This window comes from Anthonomus grandis, chromosome 8 (assembly GCF_022605725.1).
Source record: "Anthonomus grandis grandis chromosome 8, icAntGran1.3, whole genome shotgun sequence".
Taxonomy (NCBI): Eukaryota; Metazoa; Arthropoda; class Insecta; order Coleoptera; family Curculionidae; genus Anthonomus; species Anthonomus grandis.
This window is the reverse complement of record NC_065553.1, coordinates 18,213,338-18,236,506: the sequence shown is the minus strand read 5'-3', so window position 1 is coordinate 18,236,506 and position 23,169 is coordinate 18,213,338. Positions and strand designations below refer to the sequence as shown.

The following is a 23,169-nucleotide window of genomic DNA, read 5'->3' as shown; positions in this document are numbered from 1 at the left end:
GGCCATGATAATAAATCCAATATTTGGTATAATTGATTGATATAAACATTTTTTAACAGCACGTTGGTTAAATAATCAACTCAGTTAATAACTCAGTTAATATAAAGGTTTAAACAATATTAAGGGAAGAATCATTTTTGTGATTCAGTTCTTACCAACTGCGAATTGATTATCCTGAATTGAACCTACAAGCGATAGAAATAAATTTAGTAATTAGATAATGGATCTATGAATCGAAAATTGATAAATCAATATTATTGTAAATTCTAAATAATCCTTAGAATCCATTTAGTTGATCCAAAATAATTGATTTTGTCAAAGAAGCTTTAGTTACGTTACTTTTTTACGTTAGCTTAAGTTACGAGACACCAAGAATTGATAAAAATCAAGACAATCATTATAAGAGGTTATAATTATTGTTAAAGGTTAAATCTTATAAATTTCAATCTAATTAAAAATCTTACTGCAATAATCAATAATTATTTTGCCAGTTATAAGGGTTTATTAAGCACATTCAATAATAATTATTGTAATTCAGATCAGCTCTGAATAGTTAAAAAATCATCTTACTGCTTGTAAACGTTTATTGATCGCAATGAATCTAATAATTGTTGATTGATTGATAAATAGATATTTTTACCCAGCGTAAATTGATTAAATGGTCACTGCAGTAATTATAAACTAACTATTCAAATAATGTTACTATTCAGGTAATTTGAGATTCTACAAGATCCAGATATAAAAGAACCGATGTTTGATGAAGAGATGCTCACTAACTGACGTTCTCTGGAGCAGACCGGCGTTTTCTGGAGTTCAACAATTGCAGACAAATCTTTGACTTTTAAAATCGCTCGTAATTCTTCTACGAGACGGTACAGTAAAAATCCTAAATCACTTATCGATTCATTTGCTAAGAATATCAGATTCATGATTTAATTATTATCAGGGATACGTACATGTCAAGGGTATCGTCCGATATATAAGATATAAGTTTTCATCTAAATACGATGTTCCACATTAAAAAAATGCTCGATTTATAGCAAATCTCTTGACCATCATGCTGTCCATTAGACGCATGTCAAACTATGATAAACACCGACTTAATTTTACTTATCCAGACAACAGTTTCAGCCTACTGGACCGAGTGGGAGAGCCCAGGTTGAACAGGCGGGGATATTTTTCCGAATCGCAACCAACTTATTTTAAGATCGAGTCGAGCAGTGTGCCGCGGGTGAAAAGTGATATTTTCTTTTCTTTTTTCTTCATTTTCTTTTTCTTGTGGAAAAACTAGGTGAGCATCACTAGCGAAACCAAAGAAATCCATTACTGTAGATCGATCTTGTGAAGGTCGCTGTTGAGGCCGGTTAATTCCCTCTAAAAATAGTTTTTAAAATAGGAAATGTGTTCCGCAGATTTTTGGTTATGACGGTGGCTATATATATCGAGTGACCGATCGTGTGTAATTTGTTATGTGATCAGGACTTAATTTTTAAATAGATTGATTTATCTTGATAAAATGCATTCTGGCTATAAGTAGGATTGAAAAAATTCTGATGACGAATTTACTGATACTTTTAGAAAGCCTACTTTTACTAATTCTATTTTAAATGAAAAATTAGTCATTAAGACATAATATAAAACTAATTTAAGTCTTTTAGTTGCTCTATTCAACGAAGGTGCAGAATTTCGTTATACATATAAATACTAACACGTCTGTAATCAGTTTTTTATTTTTAATTGAAAGTTACATTCGACTTTTAGTAAATTTAAAGATTTGCTACTAAAGTCAGGTATTATTAACATCAGAAACTGCAACCAAAATCCCTATAGCTGAAACAGTAAGTACCTCTTGCTTTTTTTGCCAATGATATAAGCCAGACCTGTGCACAAAGTGTCCCATTAGTAATATTCAATATTTTAACAGAAGGTTTTTTAACATAGATTTAAAAATACTGAGTTTGCTATTTTAAATTAAGGTTTTTTGAAAGACAGTAAAAAAAATAATTATAACGAAATAATTTAATGAAAAAATTTGTAACAAAAACATTTTAACACACGGTGCCATTTTGTTTTTAATAAAACTAGAAAAGTATTTAACATTTCTTAAAAGCTACATTAATTTTCATCGTTTATTTTTAAACAAACTATGATATTGAGAGTGAGTGTGAGATACACCTATTTGCTACAATGCAAGGTTGTATATTATTCGTTCGATTATGAAGACCTATAGAGACAGTATATTGCATCGCGATATTGTCAAATGCTTAGCACATCAATTCCGGTGTTGCTAGAAAGTTTGAACGCTGCTATAACTGTAAATGCATATACATAGTTAGAAACTATGAATCTACAGAGTGAAGTTCAATTCTCGTTAGTGCAAGAAGTTCGTTTCTTCAAGTACATTAAGATCAGGATAGGCTGCGTTTATAATACCACTATCAATAATAATATATTATACTATCAGATATCAAATGTAAACCATATGGCAACAGGGCAGAAGTCAATGAGAAATAGATGTTTTGCCTATTAAAAAATACTAGGAGTACCTGGAGAAAGAAAAAAATTTCTTTGGCTGCTTGAACGAAGACAAATATCAGTTCTACCATCTGAGGAAAAAAAAATGCTGCAACTGCTTCAAACGCAAGAAACTTAAATCTTATCGCTAAAAGAAGAGAGCAGCATACAGATAGATAGCAGATACTACCTTCCAAAGGAAATCTCCAGGAATAAATAACATACTAGGAGAACATTTCGAAATGTTGGGCAAAAGAGGTGTATACATTTTTTACAAGTACTTATGATAATGGGTTTCGTCGATTATAATAAGGTGTTTTATTATATCAACTGTGTGAAACTTTTGAACATCCTGATAAATATGGGAGCTCCTGTCCATCTGGTATCTGTTATGAAGAACCTCTATGAATCAAATATAGCAACTGTTAGCAAAGAGCGGCAACCATGGCGATTAATCCGACCTTTTTAACATATACAGGGTGGTCCGGTTTCGATAGCGGAAAATTAAATGGCCGACGGAGAACGAAAAAATAATAAGTTTGCTATTATAAATAATATTCGAAAAATGATTTGTGGGTGTCAAAATTCTAATTACAAAAATTAATTTTTTTTATTTTTCTTAAACCACTTTAGATATTTTAATGAAATTTGGCACGTTTAGACAGTTAATCAAGACGCATCTTTTTGTGCAAAAATTATTAATTTTATTCACCAGTGGCGTGTGTGCGGGCCGACCTTCATACAATTTTAATTAATTTTAATTAAAAAAATGATGCGCCACTGTTTTTTTTTAATTTCTTTTTTTTATGAAATCCTTGTTTAATTTAAAATAAAAAACATCTCTTTACTTTTTGTCGTACGACACACTGTTTGCGAGTAAAAAAATAAATTTTTATAAATGCTGATTTTTTTTTTATTAAACAAAAAATATGAAAATTCTAAATTTAATTAAAGACTAAATTATTCTGTTGGGTTCTAAAAAAGACACAAGAATCTGGATTCCGAAATTCAAATAAATAATGAATATAATAATGCCGGCAAGAAGGCAATGCATGCATGCATAAAACAAAAGACGGTTTGTTTGTATTTTATTATGACAGTTAATTATTTAAGTAAGTCAAATTATTGCGTTGCTTAACTTATTAATTTTGCTATTGTTAACAGTGTTGTTAAAAGTATTGTGAAAAATGCGTTTTTCAAGTAATGAATACGCTGATATTCATTTTTGTTATGGATTTTGTGATGGAAATGCGGAAGCGGCAGTTCGTGAATATCGAAGACGGTATCCAAATAGAAGAATTCCAGATGCTCGCGTGTTCATTAGAACACATCAAAATTTTAGGAACTTTGGTCTACGTGGTAATAATGAACAATACCGAAACCAGAGAAATAATAATGAAAATCGTGTACTGCGCACTTTTGATAATAATCCAAGACTGAGCTCTCGCAAGGCAGCTCAACAACTACAAATTCCTAAATCTCAAATATTGCGAACCTTACACGCTGACCACAGGCATGCATATCATCTACAGCCTGTTCAGGGTTTACACCCTGGTGATGCTGAAAAGAGAGCAAGATTTTGTCAGTGGCTTTTAAACTCAACAAAGGAAAATCCCGACTTTTTGCACAAGATACTTGGGACGGATGAGTCTTGTTTTACAAGACGCGGAGTGATAAATTTTCATAACATTCATTCGCACAACAGAATCCTCATGCAATTCGGCCAAGATCGCTTCAAAATGAATTTTCAATTTTCCGTTAATGTTTGGTTGGGCGTTATTCGTGATAATGTTTGTGGTCCGCATTTCCTACCTCCAAGGCTAAACTCACAACTACACACAACCAAACTTATATGGAATCACCTTGTATTAATACGAAATATTTTAGTAAGATATTTTTTGTTGCAAGCAATAAAAAAGTACAAGTATTTACTCTCAAGGACAGGCAGATTAATAATAAATAATAATGTTTTACCTAGCAGTGTCGATTTTACTGTTTCACTTGCAAGTCGCATCAAATTTATAATTTATTTATTTTTGAAAACTAAACAAGAATGCCATACATTGGGCTATCGGAAGTTCAGAGGGGAAGAATTATTGCTCTGGCAGAACAAGGCATGTCACAAAGGCAGATAGCTAGAACGGTGGGGGTTACACAAGGTGTTGTTTCAAAAACATATTCAAGATTTCTGGACTTGGGAACCTTAAAAAACAGACCAAGGAGAAGTCGTGACAGAGCAACTACTGAAGGGCAGGATCGCTTTTTAGCTCAAATAGCAAGAAGAAATCCCACAACATCTCATCCAGAGCTTCAAAGGCAACTTTTACAAGCTACGGGTGTGAGTGTTTCTGTCGAAACTATTAGAAGAAGACTTCACGCTCGGGAATTATTTAGCAGAAGACAGTTAAGGGTTCCAGAACTTTCAAGGCAACATAAAATTGACCGTTTAAATTGGTGTTTGGAGCATGAAAATTGGGATATTGAAAATTGGAAAAATGTCTTATGTTCGGATGAAACCAGAATAGGACTACGATCCGATGACCGGCGGATTCGCATTTTAAGAGGTAGAGGGAGACAAGCTAGACTTCGTGCTGCCAAACCTATCCCGAAATACAAAGGAGGTACTGTAATGTTTTGGGGTGGAATTATGATTGGTGAAAGAACTCCTTTAATTCTAATTCGACAAACCCTAACAGGTCAAAGGTATGTAGATTTGGTATTGCAACCTGTAGTTAGGCTCTGGCGAGGTGGTTTTGGCAATTTTTTTTAATTAATGCAAGATAATGCCCCTCCACATACCAGCAGAGTTGCAAAATGTTTCTTAGAAACGGAAGGTATTGCCGTTTTAGAGTGGCCTTCTTGCTCACCGGATCTTAATCCTATAGAGCACTTATGGGATAAGATAAAAAGAAAGATTAGAGCTCGCCAGAATGCTCCTGGTAACACTGAGCAACTTATTCAAGCGGTTTTAGAGGAATGGACAAATGTTCCCCAAGAAGACATTGACAATTTGATAAATAGCATGCCTCGTCGAATTCGTGCTTGCATCGATGCTAGAGGTGGCAATACTGATTATTAACATTTAATTTTAAATTAACTTTCTTGTTAAATTGTCATATTCAAAAAAATCATTTTTATAGAAATCTACACTTTTTGTTTTTTGTCCTATTATTGTGAAAATTGTAATCAGTTTTATTATTTTTTTTAATAAACTTGGTTTTGGAAAAGTGCCCTTTAATCCTCAATGACTATTTTTTTAAATAAATTCCATTTTGCGAAATTACTGGGTGATTCCATAAAAGTTTGGTTGTGTGTATTTCTGGAGTTTTTAAATAATAGTCTGCCGGACTACATTGAGGATTAACCCATTAATTTGAGACATGAAAGTTGGATACAACTGGATCGAGCCCCCCCACATTTTGGAATAGGTGTAAGAAACTGGCTTAATAATAATTACCCTCGAAGGTGGATTGGCCGGCTAGGGAGGAATGATATTAATGATCAAAATGGTAATGGACCAATACCCAGATCTTAATCCACTAGATTTTTACGTTTGGGGAAACATTAAGGATAAAGTTTACGCTAATCCCGTATTTAACAGAGAGGAATTAATCTTAAGAATTCAGGAAGCATGTACTATGGTACATATGGTACTGGCTGCAATAAACTCCTTAATAACTCGGTGTAGAAAATGTATTGAGGTCGGTGGACTGCATTTTGAACAATTTCTTTAATTATTAATTGTTTTTATTTTGTTATTGTTTTTAAACGAATTAAATGTGTTATCTTCTTATGTGTTTTTATAAATCAGCATTTTTACTCGCAAACGGTGTGTCGTCCGACAAAAAGTAAAGAGATGTTTTTTATTTTATATTATAATAAACAAGAATTTCATAAAAAAAATAAATTAAAAAAAAAACAGTGGCGCATTATTTTTTAATTAAATTTGTATGAAGATCGGCCCGCACACACGCCACTGGTAAATAAAATTAATAATTTTTCCACAAAAAGATGCGTCTTGATTAACTGTCTAAACGTGCCAAATTTCATTAAAATATCTAAAGTGGTTTAAGAAAAATAAAAAAAAAATGATTTTTTTAATTAGAATTTTGAAACCCTGTAATTTTTTAACAAATCATTTTTCGAATATTATTTATAATAGCAAACTTATTATTTTTTTGTTCTCCGTCGGCCATTTAATTTTCCGCCATCGAAACCGGACCACCCTGTATAGTGAATGTGTGATAAGAAAGAGAGTCGTTGAGAGATGGATGGTTTGAACGAACTGACCGATAGCCGGAAAAAAATACCACCCTCATAGCATCAGGGACAGAAGAAGAAATAATAGAACTTCTCAGACCTCGTGTGAAACATGGAAGCAACAAAATCGCTTAAAATTAATAATAATAAGACTGATGAGTGATGAGTCAATAGATTTAACCCTTTACAATTGACTGACCTTATAAACCAATATGACCTAGTAGACGGTTTCAACTACAGCTCTACCATAACCAGCAATGAAAACTGCTAGGCAGAAGTTCGACGGGTTATAATTATGGCAAAAAGCGCCATAACCAAAATATGGAATGACCCCTCAATTTCCCAACATATAAAAATAAGACTTGTTAAACTCCCGCCATTTCTATTTTTTATTGCAGCTTGGAGTCTTCGTGCTTCCGAACGTCAGAAAATTGACGCCTTTGAAGTGTGGTGTTTAACAAACCTTGGGTGGCAAGACGAGTGCTGTAAATATCTTCGATAGCTGATCTTACTAACGCTTGATTGATAATTAAAACCAGATTATCATCAATCTGTCTGCAACAGATTCTTCAGTGTTTTTGGGCATATATAGCGCGCCGAGGTGAAGATAGTTTAGAGAGATCTTGTGTAATTTGGGAATGTTCCGGGTAAAGGAGCAAGAGGTTGTCGCTGATAAGGTGGATCGATCAATTACAATAAACACATTCTATTAAGCTTTTCGAGATGCAGAGGCCCGAACAAAATGGAAACAGCTAGTCCAACGTATAGGAGAGAATCACGATCATTACCAATGAGGGAGCAACTGGGGAGAGAGAAAAGAAATAAATAAATATAATAAAATAATATAATTTTTTTAATATGTAATCGCACCATTTTGTGTTTATTATAAATTGAAAAGTATGTAATTTTTTTAGGCCGACAAATACTTAACAAATCCTTTAAAACAAAACCTAATTTTTATCATTTGTTTCAAAACAACCTATAACAAAGAGAGAGAGAGATACATTTAATTGCTATATGGCGACGTTGCATATTATTCGGTCATCGATTAGTAAGACACGTAAGCAGCATAATACACGATGTTACCAAATCGAAGATAAATTCCAGTATTCCACAAAGTCTCAACATTGCTTTCTATAGTATGAAATTGTAGAATATGATGAATAGCGGATTTATTCTTTTGCCTAGAGTCCTAATGCCTCTTTTCAGGTTAGACAATAAGGTCAGCGTCGCTTTAAAAAAATAACCGAATTTCAGTCAATATATTACTACCAGCTTTCAAACTTAAAAGGATAATATGTCAACAACGCGAAAGTCAACGAGTCCACGTATTGCAATGGTGCCAAGGTTCTCCGATTTCTATGAAAATAATGTTTTACCATTTTAAAATTATTGCACTGCCTAGAAGAAGATAAGAGGAAACACAAGTTTCCATATCTGGAAAAAAAGAAAATAATGCAGAATAAAAAATTTCTAGGAAAGAGTTAAGAATGCTTAGAGTTGTATAGACAATCCAAAAATGCAGTAAAAAATTGGGTTGCAATTTTAAAAAAAAAACTTTTTTTCAAGACATCATGTACACATTTTGTTTTTCGCAAAATATAACCTGAAAAAAATAAAAAACGGCCGAGCGATTAAAAAAAAATGAATTATTTAATTTATTTCTTACTTTACGACCAACTGTATATGAGGGAAGACCAAGTTAACATAATATGACGTAAATTCATTCTGCAAAATTTCATGATATGCCACTAAGCTTTAGTTCCCATAAGGTTTCTACAGAGTCCTTTGACTCAGAAAAATGACTTACTGAACTTAAAAAAAATTACTCTAAATGCCTGGAAAGAGTAATCTTGCCTGCCTAGAAGAAAAAAAATTACTTAGCAATGACTTCAATTATTTGAAAAATATACTTTGACTGTCTATAAGTAGACAAAAGACTTCTACAATACTCTTGAAAAAAATAGAGTCGTAGTCAGGCCCCCTGGAAAAAGAAAAACTAATTACATCTACCTGGAAAAAGAAGAGAATGGTACTGGTAAATATGGAAAGAGTCCTAAAAAATGGTTTAAAAAAAGAAAAACATGACTTCTACGGCCTAAAACAAGAAAACATTAAAAAAAAAAGAAAACACTCCCACTCCCAAGAAAAACAAAAAAGAACTACTACCATTTAATAGGAGAAAAATTTACTTTATTTAAGTTTTTTACTGTGACAACCTCTGCCATTTTAAGAAGTAAAGTAATTTTTACGAGAAAAAGAATACACCCTTATTTATTTCTAACAAATTTCTTAAAATGAACTTTTAAAAGTTAGAAGGGGAGAATTGACGTTAAACCTCCGCTGTACGTCATACGCTGCAAACTACTTTAACTTATAATAAGTGATTTTTAAATTAGAAATACCTGTAAGCTATTTAAAAAAAAACGAACGTTAAAATAACAAAAACTAATTAAGGCACAACATGACCTATATTTCGTTGAAAGCAAAAAAAAAGCAAGAAAAAACATACTATAAGACCCAAAGCACTTTTAAAATAACCTTTCGGCTACTGGCCTATAATCTATTTTTAAGACGTCAGGGGCCGGATCCCGGTCCATTGAATCTAACATTTATAATCAGGTATTGTGTTTCTTGATAACGTGATTGATAAAAATAAAATTAGAAGAGTTTGATTTAACTTTGCGTTTATGACGAAAAAACGGTTTAATTTAAACAAAATTTAGATTGTTTTGGCTACTAGCATCAGAAAAGTGGTAGACCCAACAAATTCGAAAATATATTATAAAAAAATTGACCATTGAATTACGATGACATAAGTCATGAATTTACCTAAATATAATTGTATTTTTTACTTTATTTATAAAATGCTAAAAAAATCACATTTTATCAACGTTATTCGAAGAAATTGATATGTATGATCTGATTTTCACGTGGGCCAAGCCGTTTAGGTTTGAACCGCAGGCAGCGCTTATATTGTTTTATTTATAAAAGCTAAATGTAGTTCCCGGCCTTCAAAAAGTTTCAGAATAAATAAACCGGGTAGTGAAAAATCAGTTTTCACGAGCTCATTTGTTTTATTGTAATTAGGTAATGGTCGTTTCGGTTTAGTTACTCCAACAGTGGGATTTTAAATTTTTGAATTCAGGTAAACATACAGTACTATTTATGCTTTCTTTTGAGCCAAATCAATTAAATAAGTTTTGAAAATTACTTTAAAGAGGAGATTCTGTAAGTTTATGTTGCCAAAAATGCATAAAACGAGTTTCTTGTTAATCCAATAAAACTAGAGCAATTTTTAAATTAGAGCTTCCTGGGTAACTAAAGCCTATTACTTGATTGATTGACTGTTAATTTTGTTAGATACATTCAGGTCTTTATTTAATTTTCTGATTGATGAAGTGACACTAATTTTCTTATTTTAAATGGGACACTTGGTATATAATTCGTTGTTTTAGTTATTGTCATCATCATAATGTTATATCTTTTTAAAGCAACAGCCAGTTATTACAGTTGCAGGAACGGATAAACAAAAAAAGTTTTTTTTGCATAGTTAAACAAATTAAAGGATCAAAAAATGATAATTTGAAAAAAATATCATTTTTTCTTTCAACTTAAATAAGAAAAATAATGTTAACATATCTTGTTCATAGTAATTGTTGATTAAATTAAATATCATCCTGAAAGTGACGATATAAATTGTCGAAACGTTGATGCAAACACAAAAAGACAAGTTTGTCTATAAATTTCCACTGACCTTCATCGAACTATTCTTCACAAAAAAAATTATACTTTTGAGTAATTAACTTAGAACATTGAAAGGCCTTTCAATGTTCTAAGGTAATTAACTTTGCCCGGTGAATTGTACATATATTATATTAAATGAATGAGAAAGACAGGGGTATTGAGGTAAACATAGAACATTTAGATTCCTTATTCAATAATCTTTAGGAAGCAGCAAATATTTAACCTAATAAACCTGAATTTTTCCATCAAACAAAAAAACAAAATTCAAAAATTTTCCTTATCACAAACAATTTATTCATTCAGAAGATCGTTTTCCGCCATGTCCGGAAACAGCAGGACCATCCTCAGTAGACCCCGCACCCGCATCTACGACTCCAATTATAACATTGGCGAAAGCTATTACAAATCAGCTTTAGATCGCTTGGACAGGAAATATTCTGGTCGTCCGCTATCACCACCTAGAGGACCCTCTTCAGCTGTACTGGATATCGCCGATCGCCATGCCAGGTAAACCCTTTAAAACCTAAAAGTTCCATTAACCAATCAGAAAATTGTTTGGCAGGGCTTTTGCTGAAGATGACATTGAAGAGTCGAGACGTAGAGCGAGCAACAGAATAAGAGAAAATAACGTTTTTGATTCCAGAGGAGCGAGGTTCTCTAGGGCAAGTGATTCGTTTGAAGAAAATGGAATAACTGATGAGGTAAATGCTTTATACAGTTATTTGTTAGTGAGTTGACTGACCTTTGAATTTTTAGACTGCATCAACCCTCCAAAGAATCAGAGCTTCAAAAAAAGTGTCATACGTCGATGATCTCGATCTCGAATCCACATCAAATAATCTGAAGACGCAAAGGTTATTAGACAGATCAGAAAAGATTTTGGATAGTATTGGTATTAACGAAAGCTCTGCCAGCAAAAGAGCTTTGGAAAATGAGTTTTCTTATCAAAAAAGAACTTTGAAGGTAAGGAAGTTTATATGTGGCAAATCTTTATTGAATATGTTGTTGTTCCTAGGCCACATATGACGCAGAAGGGGATAATTTAACCAAATGGCAACCGATGCCCGCTCCTCAAGAAAACGGTGAAGTGGTAGCCAGTGCCGCTGCTTTGAGAGCACGTAAGTCGCGTGCTAGGATAGATGATATTGATGATGAAATGGCTGCTATGCAGGAAAAACAAGCTGCAAGGTGGGTCCTACCTTTTATTTATAAATTAATTTAATTCAGTCATCGGGAGTAATAGCAAAAGTGTTACAGATAATAGATTTTGTTAGTAATAGCATTAAATAGGCAATAAGCTTTATTTGGAATAGTGTATTCCATAACAAGTTTGTTCTGACTGACTGACTCATCATCGGAGAGCCCAAACTACAATAGCTAGAAACGTGAAATTTTGCCAACGGGTTCCTTTTATAATGTAGGCACCGGATAAGAACAAACTTTTTCAAATTCCACCGATAAGGGGTGTTAGCGATATGATAAATATCGCATAGCGGCATAAAACTGATTAATAAATACGATTGAAAAAGTGCCTCTGTATTATTTATATTTTGGTAGACATAACAACGAGGCGGGTCCATGCGAGACTGATACCCGAGAGGTGACTCGACTCAGTCTTACCGCTCGCTCTGCATCTAACGAATCATTTTTAAGAATATTTGTGTCTTGGTTTTATAATAATTATATTATATTAATCGCGCCCCTTGACCTCAAGAAAAACGGCGTGGCAATTGTGGGTTGCATGTACTATCAATGAGGCGAGGCTTCGGATTTTATTTTTGTGTATTGTGGGTTGCATGTACAATCATTGAGCCGTGGCTTCGGATTTTATTTTTGTGTATTCTGGGTTGTATTTAATATTATTGGAATTCTTCTTCGACTTTTCTTTTATTTTCACGCGAGCAACGCCGCGGGCATTCAGCTAGTAATCAATATTTAATTAAAAGAAGGACATAGAACCTTTTCAGCTCTAGATACTTTAATTTATGAATTAAAAGATGACTTTAAGATGGAGCTACAGGGACTCACTTTAAAACAAATGCGAAAATAAATATTCTTGTACTGATATGGATTGAAGTTATTCCTTTATTAGAAATAATATCGGAATGCATATTTCCGTAATTTACCTCTGCCCTAACTACTGAAATCCTTATCCCGAATTAATTCCAGCTCCTGACCTCTCTTGCATGTATGAAAAGTTTATTTGTAATAATTATGTTTGTTTTAATTGTTTTAGAGAACGCAGAGTGGCCAGACTAAAGCAGTTGGTAGCAGAATGCGATTCTGAGACAGTCAGCGATAGCGGCGTCGCCATTAACACTTTGGCAATCACAGAAAAAAAAGTTAGATTTTAAATAAGACTTGTATACTTTTTTCATTTTTAAATTGGTAGTTTTAAATTGACTTTTAGATCATTTTTTTATTATTTTAAGAGCATTTTTTTTAATATGTTTTTTTTTTAAATATGACTGCCAATTACCGTATTTGGTTTTTGAAGCTTTGCTCAAATTTTTTATGTTGAGTTGTTTTTGACAAACTTTATAAATATGCATTTTAAGATGAGTTTTTTTAAAAAGTTTTATAAAAATTGTATGCTTTTTATTTAATTTTTGCGAGTTTTTTCTGTGTAAATTTTTAAAAGACCTATGATAATCCAGGTTTTCCTTGTAATACCTTTAGAAATATATTATACCGATACTACACTGAAACGTTAATTTAATACCAACTGAATTTATTCCTCCTTGAAATCTTCTGGACATAAAAGTGATTTTTAAAAAATGCTCAGACTTCGTGTATTTGAACACAGTAAAAATGACCACAGTGAAGAACAATATCCGACTATCTAGAAAATGCAAAAAGCACCAAAAGAAACAAATTAGCTCTCTAATTCGCTAATGAAGAAAATTTGATTGATTGAAAAAAGAAACAACTACGTCTAAAAGAAGAAAAAAACTGCTCTGACTACCTGGAAACTGGAAAAAAGGAAAAATTTACTTGACGCTGTAAGAAAAAATACAAAGATTTGACCACTGTCTGGAAAAAAGAAAGATAAGACTGCAATTACACTAACAAATTTTAGTCCTCTTTAAAAGCTTCATAAAGATGGAAATTTTGGTTAATTATTATGCAAAAACCGTAATTGTGAAATGAGAACTTACTTTTTTAAACTTGAAATTTTTATCAAAAAATGCTCTGGCTAGTCATATAACTTCCTTAAAAACGTTCACTAATCTATATACATGGTTGGTACTCTTTTTTAAATACTCAGTTAATTCAATGGTAAAATTAATTTTATGGTAACACACTTTCTTAAACGCGAAAAAGAATCCTTAAAAAATTAGATAAACTCATCAATCGTCGATATCTTTACTTCGTGACTTAAATGATAAACCAGATTTTTGAATGTAAAATGAAATAATGAATGTAGAATGAAATAAAGTTGTATATATAAGTAGGTTGTCGTAGAAAATTTGTGCATTTCTTTTGAAGAAATGGTGATACCTGCTCCAGAATGTACGAAAATGTAGATAAGTCCATTCTCACATAGTTGAAAAATCTTTCAGGGTGGTTCTTTAGTTCTCTAAACAGCTAAACAGAGTGTAGTAGGCACCACACTTCGTTCTTCTGTTATTAACTGTATGTACAGCATCTTGTCTTTGTAAAAGTACTAAAATTTGCAATGCGGCACCACCTAGAAGAATTTCGTCCTCACTATCCGACAATATCTTGGTAACTGGACTTTAGGTTTTGTCTCTCACTAAAATACAAAACGCGTCGCTCTACTATAGGATGTGTGTCTCTTCGAGTTTTTAATCTCGTCGCTAGAATCGCGGCTAGACTCGAGGCTCGCCGGTCCACTATGTTTGTACCCTAACAGGGTTAACATCGCATTAACCGATTCTCAAATCCAAGTATGAATCAAAGACGATTCCCCAATATCTTATAAGTCCTTGGCGTGCTTGTTCAACTCTTGTCCTTATTTCGTTATCGGGGTTTTTATCTGTTTTAACCAAAAATTTAAAACGATTTTCCATTTCTAGGACTTGGTCGTCGATTGTCAATGAAATCGGTATATTCTGATTTTTTCTTTACTTAATGTTGAGCTTTTTTGAACGCTATCAATAATATTCTGAAGCCCAACGTCTGTGTCGGCCATTATTAACACATTAAAAAGGGCCGGTGACGATATGCATCCCTGTCGCACTCCCTTACAAATCTCTATTTCTGCAGAAAAAGTATTCTTTGTTCTTATATTTTCTATTTGATGCTAATAAATGTTCCTTATTAATTGGATATCCCTTCCCTGCATGTGGAACTATCTGTCCAATGCCGTTTCGAAGTCAACAAAATATAAATGTATAAGCTCTTTTCCTAGCCCATACATTTCTGAGTAAGAATTTCTAGACCAAATAGTGCATCGTAAGTGCCCATGACCCTCCTAGATCTAAACTATTCTCTCTTCATCACCTGTTTGCATCATTCATGGATTTGATTATGGACAACTCTAAGAAAGATCATTAGGGCGTTTCTCATCTGCAATCAACTTAAGGTCATTGCACTGATGAGAATTCGGCCTTTTGAGAATGAAAATTAATGTAGATTTAAGCCATTCTTTGGAAATTTTACTAGAGTTACATATTTGGATTAGTAGCTTTAGGAAGAGATCCAAGTTTTCTTCATCAACTAACTTAATAACTTCTGGACAGGTATTGTCTGGTCCCTGTTAATAGCACGTTCAAGTTCACATTTAATTATGATACTTCTCGGAAGTCACTAAATAAATCTCAGATGTAATTTTACCATAAGACTATTATAGTTATTTATGTAATTTTCAATTATGCTAATAATCAACCATGATGTTTTGCTGTAAGTCGTCCGGTTCCTCATACCTTTCTATCATCCAGTCTTTTTTTATTTCTCAGATTTTCCATTGAATAAGTTTATACGATACGTCGATATTCCATTCGGCTTTTTATTTTTGCATTCCCGGTGCATTCCATGTCCATTTGCCCAGAATTTCTCTGGTCATTTATTGTTTCTTTTTGTTAGTCTCTTAAGGCGTTTAGATATGACTTTTTTTAATATATTAGATATTTCAATCCAGGTCGCATCGGTGCTTCGATTTACTTGCTGGAGGTTAGCGTTCAGCTCTAACTGCAGTTAGTGTTTCATTGCCTCTTGTTTTAATTGCACGTCAATTTTTTGCATTTAGCAACAGTAACTTCTTCCTTCCTTGTATAATTTAGAAATTCCTTGAGGTCTCTATACCATACCTCAAGCTCATCCAGTGGTTTACTGTCGGTCTTACAGATAGTTGTATGAACATTCAATGATCATTTAATGATACGCAACCTTCAACTGATGTAGCAATTGATCCTCAACCTGGTCATCGCGTTTTACTACTTCGAAGGATGTGCATGCCAACTCTATCCATCTCAAAGCAGGGATTTGCCAGCTTGCCTTCCTCGAACAGTGTTTGCAGATGCTATGTCGCTATTTTGCTAGTGTGTTTTATAGTTATTTTTTGTAAATTGGATACCTCCGGGCATGTCTTTTGTACAAAAATATTTTTTTTCTAAATAAAACTATACCTGCTGCAAGTTCCCTTATAATGGGATCTGAGCAACTCTGTAGCAATAACTATGATGACTATTTTTTTAAGCCCAAAATTTGTTTTCCAAAAATGCTATTTCTAAGAATCTGTGATAGCTATGACCTTAAGGATGGTCTTACTGGATTAAGAAGACTTGGGAGTATGAGAAATTCGTTGAAATTTTGAAGAAAGTAGTCATAGGTTTTTTGAAATCCACTATCAAATTTTTTTCAGATTTTTTTATTTTTTATGTACATCCAAGCATAGATTTGGTTCACCAAAATACTCGTTTTTTTTAAATAAAACTAACTATACCAGCGGCAAGTTCTCTTTCAGGACATCACGAAAATGCTGAGTTATGATGGATGTGATTTGAGCAATTCTGTAGCAATGAGAGCACTTTAAAATTTCGTGAAATTGCTTAGCAAAATAACCCACGCCTGTCAAATCATAGGATTCTTCGTTCTTCAGATAGGAACTAAAATTTCATTTTTCGAAATCGAACCATATGTATGCAGCTAAATGGCAGATTATGTTGGTGGTTATGATATATTTAATTTGTTTAATTGTAATTTTTCAGCCGCTTACAAAAAAGATCTAGGTGCAGGAGTTGTCACATTTCCCAATTATAATTTTTGTTACAAACTTGATTTTCGTTCTATTAACATATCTTTTACTGAGAATTTCCAAAGCTATTGAGGGGCTCAAAACTAAATATTCTAATCACTTTCAGTAATCTTATTAAAAAAATTATGTGTGTTCCCTAACCAAACCCCTACATTATCTGCTTTGCCTTGCTTCTGGATATATTTCAGACTTCTGGAAATCAATTTTAAAACATTGATATAAGTCAAGAAAAGTGGGATTAGAAATGACAGTACAATGACAAAAATAACATAACTACGCAGGTGTAAGGATTTAATCTGAAGTACTCAAAATTATTGACAGTATTTTTGCCCAAGAGCTCTCATGGCGTAGAAGGAACATAATTATAAATCAGCAACATAGTTTTTCTGAGGGTGAATCTAACTCAACTAATTGTAGTACTTGTTGGATGCCTTTTGAGAACAGTATTTACACTGACTTGTCGAAGGCGCTTGACATAGTCATGGACATCTCATTCAGAAGTTGCGCGTGATGAAATTTACCATTCAATGTCAATATCATTAATAAATGTCAGAATTCCGCTATGTTTGGTTTCTCGTTTCATAGTGCTAATTACGGTTTCTTTGTTCCAATCACAGGATTTCAATTAAAGGAGAGGATTTAATGAGCTTAATCTTGACCCCTACATGGATAACTTTGTTAATATCTCGTAAACTATAATAATTACGACTAAAAAAAGGGTTAAAAGTATTCAGTTTTACCCAAACCGACCAAAATCCAAACACATTTGATTACCCATATTTTACCATCAAATGCTTTCTACTTAAAATATTAAATTACTTGTTGATCGTTGAACCTTCACTGTTTTACCTAAAAACACGAAAATTAAACTGTTTCCAACTGTATCAAAACAGTAAAAAAGAAGAATATTGGCTAATATTATTAAATACGTAATCGGTCCGGTGACCGCCTGCTTAAATTTTATTTCACTTTCTCCCGGATCTGCCGGCGTTTTTAGACAATGAACTCAGTCATCGATGATGCAGTTCTGCACCACCGTCGGTTGTGTAACGTCTTAAGGGTCCAATGTTAATTATCATGACTCTTTATTATTAATGTTTCTCATTTTAGGTTATCAAGAACCTATTTAGGAGAGAAGCTTTTGGGTATCATTTAAAACCATATTTTAAGATTCATCTATACTTCATTAAAAAAAAAAAAGGTTCCTGATGTTAATTGACTCCCACCTATAAAACACAATTTTAGGTTAAAAATAAAACGAATTAGATTACTTTCTTACTCTGATGTCATAATTCATGAGGGGCAATGAAAAACCGTTCGATTTTTCTCTATCATTTTTCTAAAAGAGGATAAACGGACCTTGTTCAAATTTGCAAGAAACTAGCAGATAAATTAGGCAGAATTTCGCCGATGTGCTCTGTAGCATATTCGCATAGACGTGTGACGAGACCTCCATATGAAAAGACTATATCTCTAATATATAGCCCAATCTTGATCTTGAGGATATTCTTGATTCCGAGCTTCTTTCAGATTCATATATGGTCTTCCGTCACGATAGGAGGTCAGGACTAAAAAGGGCTTATCAAGAGGTAGATGAGTCCTTCTTGGCCTCCAAAAGAGACTCACCGCTAAGCTACTAGACGTATTAAGTATCACGGCTAGGGTAGTAAATGTAGAGTTTTTAGATTGTAGGATTAGCTTAAGATATTTAAAAATTTTTTGTTACCTTCCTTCCTCTGGAACCAATGCCGAAATAGACCCGTTTTGTGATTTGCTTTTATCGTCAGATTTAATGCTCCACAAAAACCTAATTTTCCTTGGGAATTTTAATGTGTCATCTTTTACAGCCCCAGTAGTTCATGAAATTGGACATTCGCCGAAGCTGGTCACTATTCCATAAAAACGTGAATTCAGGACTGTTGAATTTTTGCAAAGAAGCGAATTTTCCTCAGCTGTATGAAATAATTCTTCTCACCGACTGGTCTGTTATCATATCAATTATAATTTTTTTGTTTATTAGCGCTTTAGCAGACTGAGCCGCCTTTTAAGTCTGTGTGAATACAATTTGTCAATGATGTATAACAAATGGCCTTGACCTTAATATTTCAAAGTGTAAAGTTGTTTCTTATGGTCGCCTAAAAAACCCGATTCTCTTTAACTGCTATATCAATGGAACTTCTTTAAATAGGCTTGTTAAGGTGAAAGACTTGGGGTTGATTTTAGATGATAAATTCTTTTATTCCACGTATTGATTAGATGGTGAAAAGTGCATGCAAGTGGTCGTTGGTTTTCATATTAAGAAACTGTAAAAATTTTTCAAAAATATCTACACCGTTTTACTATGCTTATGTCAGAGCCAAGTTGGATTACGGTTCCATTATATGGTCGCGTATATATAACTGCCACGAGCAGTCGGTGAAATCTGTGCAAAGAATAACTATAACTATTATAGAACTATAAGATTTTACTTACCAGATTTAATGAAGTTCCTATAACTCTACGTCGAGACTTTGAGACTTGCTTGTTTCAACAAATATATTTCCATGTTTCCCGTATATGCACCAGATATCAACCTACCTTTTCTCCCACTTGTGAGAGATTAAATGTCCTTAGACAAAATCCTATTTACGTGTGCTATAATTTCAATAAAATGTTGTTACTTTGTGACATCAATTGTGAGAGTCTTTTAACCATAATAAAATTAGGCATCTACATGAGTCATTGGATTATCCTTAACCTAGACTATACGTTTACTTTATTTATTTATATTTCTATAGATATAAATAAATAAAGTAAAGATAGATCTTGTGGTATTGATTGATTGTTGTTGGAACTAAATCAGTGGACTGGACACCATAGACCACCTAAATTAATAAAAGAATTTTTTTCATTTTAACTTGTTTGGTGAAAACTACCTCAATGGCAATTTGCCAAAACATATTGAATAAATTACAGGTAATTAAATAGATATAGCTTCAATAATATCGTGGTTATTAACTGCCGAAGTTCAAAAATTTCTTCCAGAAGGCTTTGGTGACCACTTTTGGTGGAGTCCTGACTCTTCAAATACGCAAGAGCTTTTGTGTGCTGCTAAAAAACTCAAATTTTTCTGAAAGAGAATAGGACGACAATTTTTATATGTAAAATGCATTTTTACATTTAATTAAATGAAATAAAGTTTTGGAGAGCCTTTGAGTTCTACTGGAAAACACTTTGAAATTTGCCGATACTTCATTTAAAAAAGTATACAGGTTAGAGAGTCGATCACTACGCATGAAAATCTTAAAAACCAAAAGATATCTCAAAAATCAATCGACATTTAAAATTGTTTATTCGCAAAAAACCGGTCTATTTTCAAATGTAATTGAAAACAAATCCCTACAATGTACTGCCGAATTTCTTCCATAAAACCATTTATTAATTTGAACTCTTTCGCAAGGAGTATACATAGTTCTAGAGAGCATTAAAGAAACAATAATAACGCTTTAAAATTTAATAGTGCAGTGAGTCACATAGACAAATAAGGCAAGCCGATATTATTATTGTTATTTTGTCAAAAGTAAAAACCAGATATCTACAGCCGTATACTCATCACAAGATGAAGCGGTGTTGCAATTATTTTGGCCAATACTTAATCTTCAATTTCCCCACCTGTATAGACATTCTTGACAATGAATTTCATGGATAAATTTAAGTAAACCAGACCACTGTTAGTGGTCTTTAACCTTAATCCCTAACAATATTCAGAAAAGGGCTTTTTCGAATCCCGCTCGAAGGGTTTTTTGAGATCGTTCTTCTAGAATGATACAGTGATATTTCTAAATATTGATTTCATATAAAAAAAAATACATTTTCAGGTTAAACATTAAATGAATGAATTAATTAAAGAACTAATACCCAGCGAGGAGAAAATTTAATATGCAACGCTCATATTTCATTCGCCTCGGTTGTCCATATCAATTAGGGAATCCCAAGCAATATTATTTTATGCAACGGCAATCGCGCCGTATTACGCAACTTTTGTGTATGCAACTGATGTCGATATTGTTTATATTATCGTTAAATTGTATTATTGTTCTGTTGAGAATAAATTTGGGAGATTTTTACGTAGATTTGTATGACAATTATAGAATAAGGTTAAATACAATAGAATGTCTAGTGCCACATAGAATGAAATAAGTAGATGCAGCGTTCATTGATCTTAACCCGTTATAGTACCAAAATCGTACAATCCATTTTGCTGATTATTTTAACGTTCAACATAAAGGCCCCTACATTACATTCAATTCAGACTTAATTCATGAACGTGCGTGCATTAACGTGCATTCATCGATTCGAATTTGCTTTACGTACAGACGCTCAAACTTTTGTACCAGTAAGTCGTTGTGCGCGAAGAGAGTTGTGATGTCGTCTAATGAAGAGCTTGCTATTATAGCAGTGGCGTGCGATTACATTTTAAAAAGTACCAAAAAGTCAAGAAAGCGTCGTCGTCTGTGGTGTAAGGAATGGCTTTTAAAAAGACAGTCATTTTCACATATTAATATATTGGAAGAATTGAAAGGAGAACCCGATGACTGGCGTAATTATCTACGAATGGATGAAAATACCTATGTAGAATTGTTAGAAATGGTTACTCCATTAATAAAACGTCAGGACACAGTTATGAGACCTGCAATAAGTGCACATGAACGGTTAACCGCAACCCTTGAGCGAAATAATTCCTGAAACATGCTCAGCCATATACCAAGTACTAAAGGAAAAATACATGAAGGTAAGAATATAAAAGACACAATAATTCATAATAAAGAATAAACATATTATTTATTAGGTACCTACCTATTGTACAGGATTATAAGATCCGTAATACCAAGCAGCTGATGTTGATGAAGTGTCGTTGCTGATGTTGCTGACATTGTAAAGATTTGGTGTAGGCTGATTAGTCCAGGTGGGAGCACAGCTAGGTGTCGGAGGGAATACATTGCTATTATTAATTGTTGCTTGGAGTAGATTGGGCTCGGACGTAATTCTGGTATTTTCGTTAATTTTTTCTAACTCTGCTTGAAAAAGGACATCATTTATTAATTTTTCTGTACAGAGTCGTGTTTCTCTTGGCAATCGCCATAATTTAATTGCTAGCGATTTTCCTATAAGGTCGAACTCATCTGCTGGTTTATTGAGTCGTGTACCGACAATATCTAATATCTCATCTGCTTTCTTAATATTTTGGTGCGCTGCTTTGTATTTTTTGGACCTTTTGGATAAAGGCGTTGATGATTGAGTGGATGGTGCTGAAGTGGAAGGTCTTGACGTGCTGGGCTGGCTCGCCATACTGTATTCTGAATTTGAACTCTATTTCAGTTTGTTCAGATTGAGATACGGCATTACTTGTCTGAAAATAATACACACATTAGTGAATTAGTATATTATATTATATTATATTATATTACCATATACCATTATATATATGTATTGTATTTATATATACATATTGTAGATATTAATTGACATTTATTTTTTTACAGTTTCCTACAACACAAATAGAATGGAAAAGTATCTCCGAAGGCTTTGAAGAAGTATGCAACTTGTCTAATTATGTTGGAGCAAGCATATTCAAATCAATCACCACCGGGTAGTGGAGCATTTTATTACAATTACAAGGGTTATAACAGTTTAGTTCGCATGGCTATATGTAATGCAAATTATGAATTTATAATGTGTAATTTTGGTACCGATGGTCAGATATCGGATGGAGGAGTCATAGCATGCTCTCATTTCTACACAAAATTAAAAAATAAAACATTAGAGCTACCACCTGCAATATGCCCACGAAACAGTAACAGGCAGCTACCATTTGTATTCATTGGAGATGAAGCATTTGCATTACGAGGTGATTTTTTAAAACCTTACAGTCCAAACGACCTGAATCACGATCGAAAAATTTTTAATTACCGCTTATCAAGGGCACGATGCAAAATTGAAAAACTCATTTGGCATACTATCAGCAAGATTTCAAGTACTTCAGTCAGCTATCGGTCTACACTTAGAATCGATAGACAAAGTCGTAATGGCTTGCTGCATCCTGCATAATTTCTTGAGGCGCAAATGCCGTCAGTCTTACATACCATTGGATTCTTTAGATCAGGAAAATCATACAGAGGGAACGGTGCAAATGGGGCTTAGAGCAAATCCTGAGCAACTAGGTGGCCTGCAACGTAGCCATAGCAGGAACTACAGTAACGAAGCAAGTCATGTTCGACAAGAATTTACAAAATTTTTTAACGAAGAAGGGGCTCTGAGTTGGCAAGAACGAATGATACATTAGATATTATAATCAATAGTGCAGTCATATAACAGACAATCCAAATAAAAAAATTAAAAACTAATATTGTAAATTATTGGTTTATTGACTTACCTCTGTCTTATTCTCC

At 33.2% G+C, this 23,169-nt stretch overlaps 1 protein-coding gene and 1 pseudogene across 3 annotated transcripts; both read left to right on the top strand.

The window, feature by feature from the left end:
* Nucleotides 1-1,124: 1,124 nt before the first annotated feature.
* Nucleotides 1,125-13,223, top strand: LOC126739484 (uncharacterized). 3 transcript variants are annotated; one of them, XM_050445173.1, is made up of 6 exons: nucleotides 1,125-1,291; nucleotides 10,825-11,028; nucleotides 11,084-11,222; nucleotides 11,278-11,484; nucleotides 11,537-11,709; nucleotides 12,758-13,223. In XM_050445173.1, the coding sequence occupies exons 2-6, from the start codon at nucleotides 10,841-10,843 to the stop codon at nucleotides 12,873-12,875; spliced, it is 825 nt and encodes a 274-aa protein (XP_050301130.1). In that variant the 5' UTR covers nucleotides 1,125-1,291; nucleotides 10,825-10,840; the 3' UTR covers nucleotides 12,876-13,223. The 3 variants fall into 3 exon arrangements, with proteins under 3 accessions (XP_050301130.1, XP_050301131.1, XP_050301132.1); XM_050445174.1 differs by having other exon boundaries at nucleotides 1,141-1,291; nucleotides 10,828-11,028; XM_050445175.1 differs by lacking the exon at nucleotides 1,125-1,291 and adding an exon at nucleotides 9,786-9,922.
* An 8,111-nt stretch (nucleotides 13,224-21,334) lies between these two features.
* On the top strand, nucleotides 21,335-22,941 carry LOC126739812 (uncharacterized; annotated as a pseudogene).
* The last annotated feature ends 228 nt before the right edge of the window (nucleotides 22,942-23,169 follow it).

What these genes read in the sequence shown, in the direction of transcription:
- LOC126739484 (XM_050445173.1), top strand. Translation starts at nt 10,841, where the DNA reads ATGTCCGGAAACAGCAGGACCATCCTCAGTAGACCCCGCACCCGCATC. An exon ending in ATCGCCGATCGCCATGCCAG is followed by an intron (nt 11,029 to 11,083) that starts GTAAACCCTTTA and finishes ATTGTTTGGCAG; the next exon opens with GGCTTTTGCTGAAGATGACA. An exon ending in CAGGAAAAACAAGCTGCAAG is followed by an intron (nt 11,710 to 12,757) that starts GTGGGTCCTACC and finishes TAATTGTTTTAG; the next exon opens with AGAACGCAGAGTGGCCAGAC.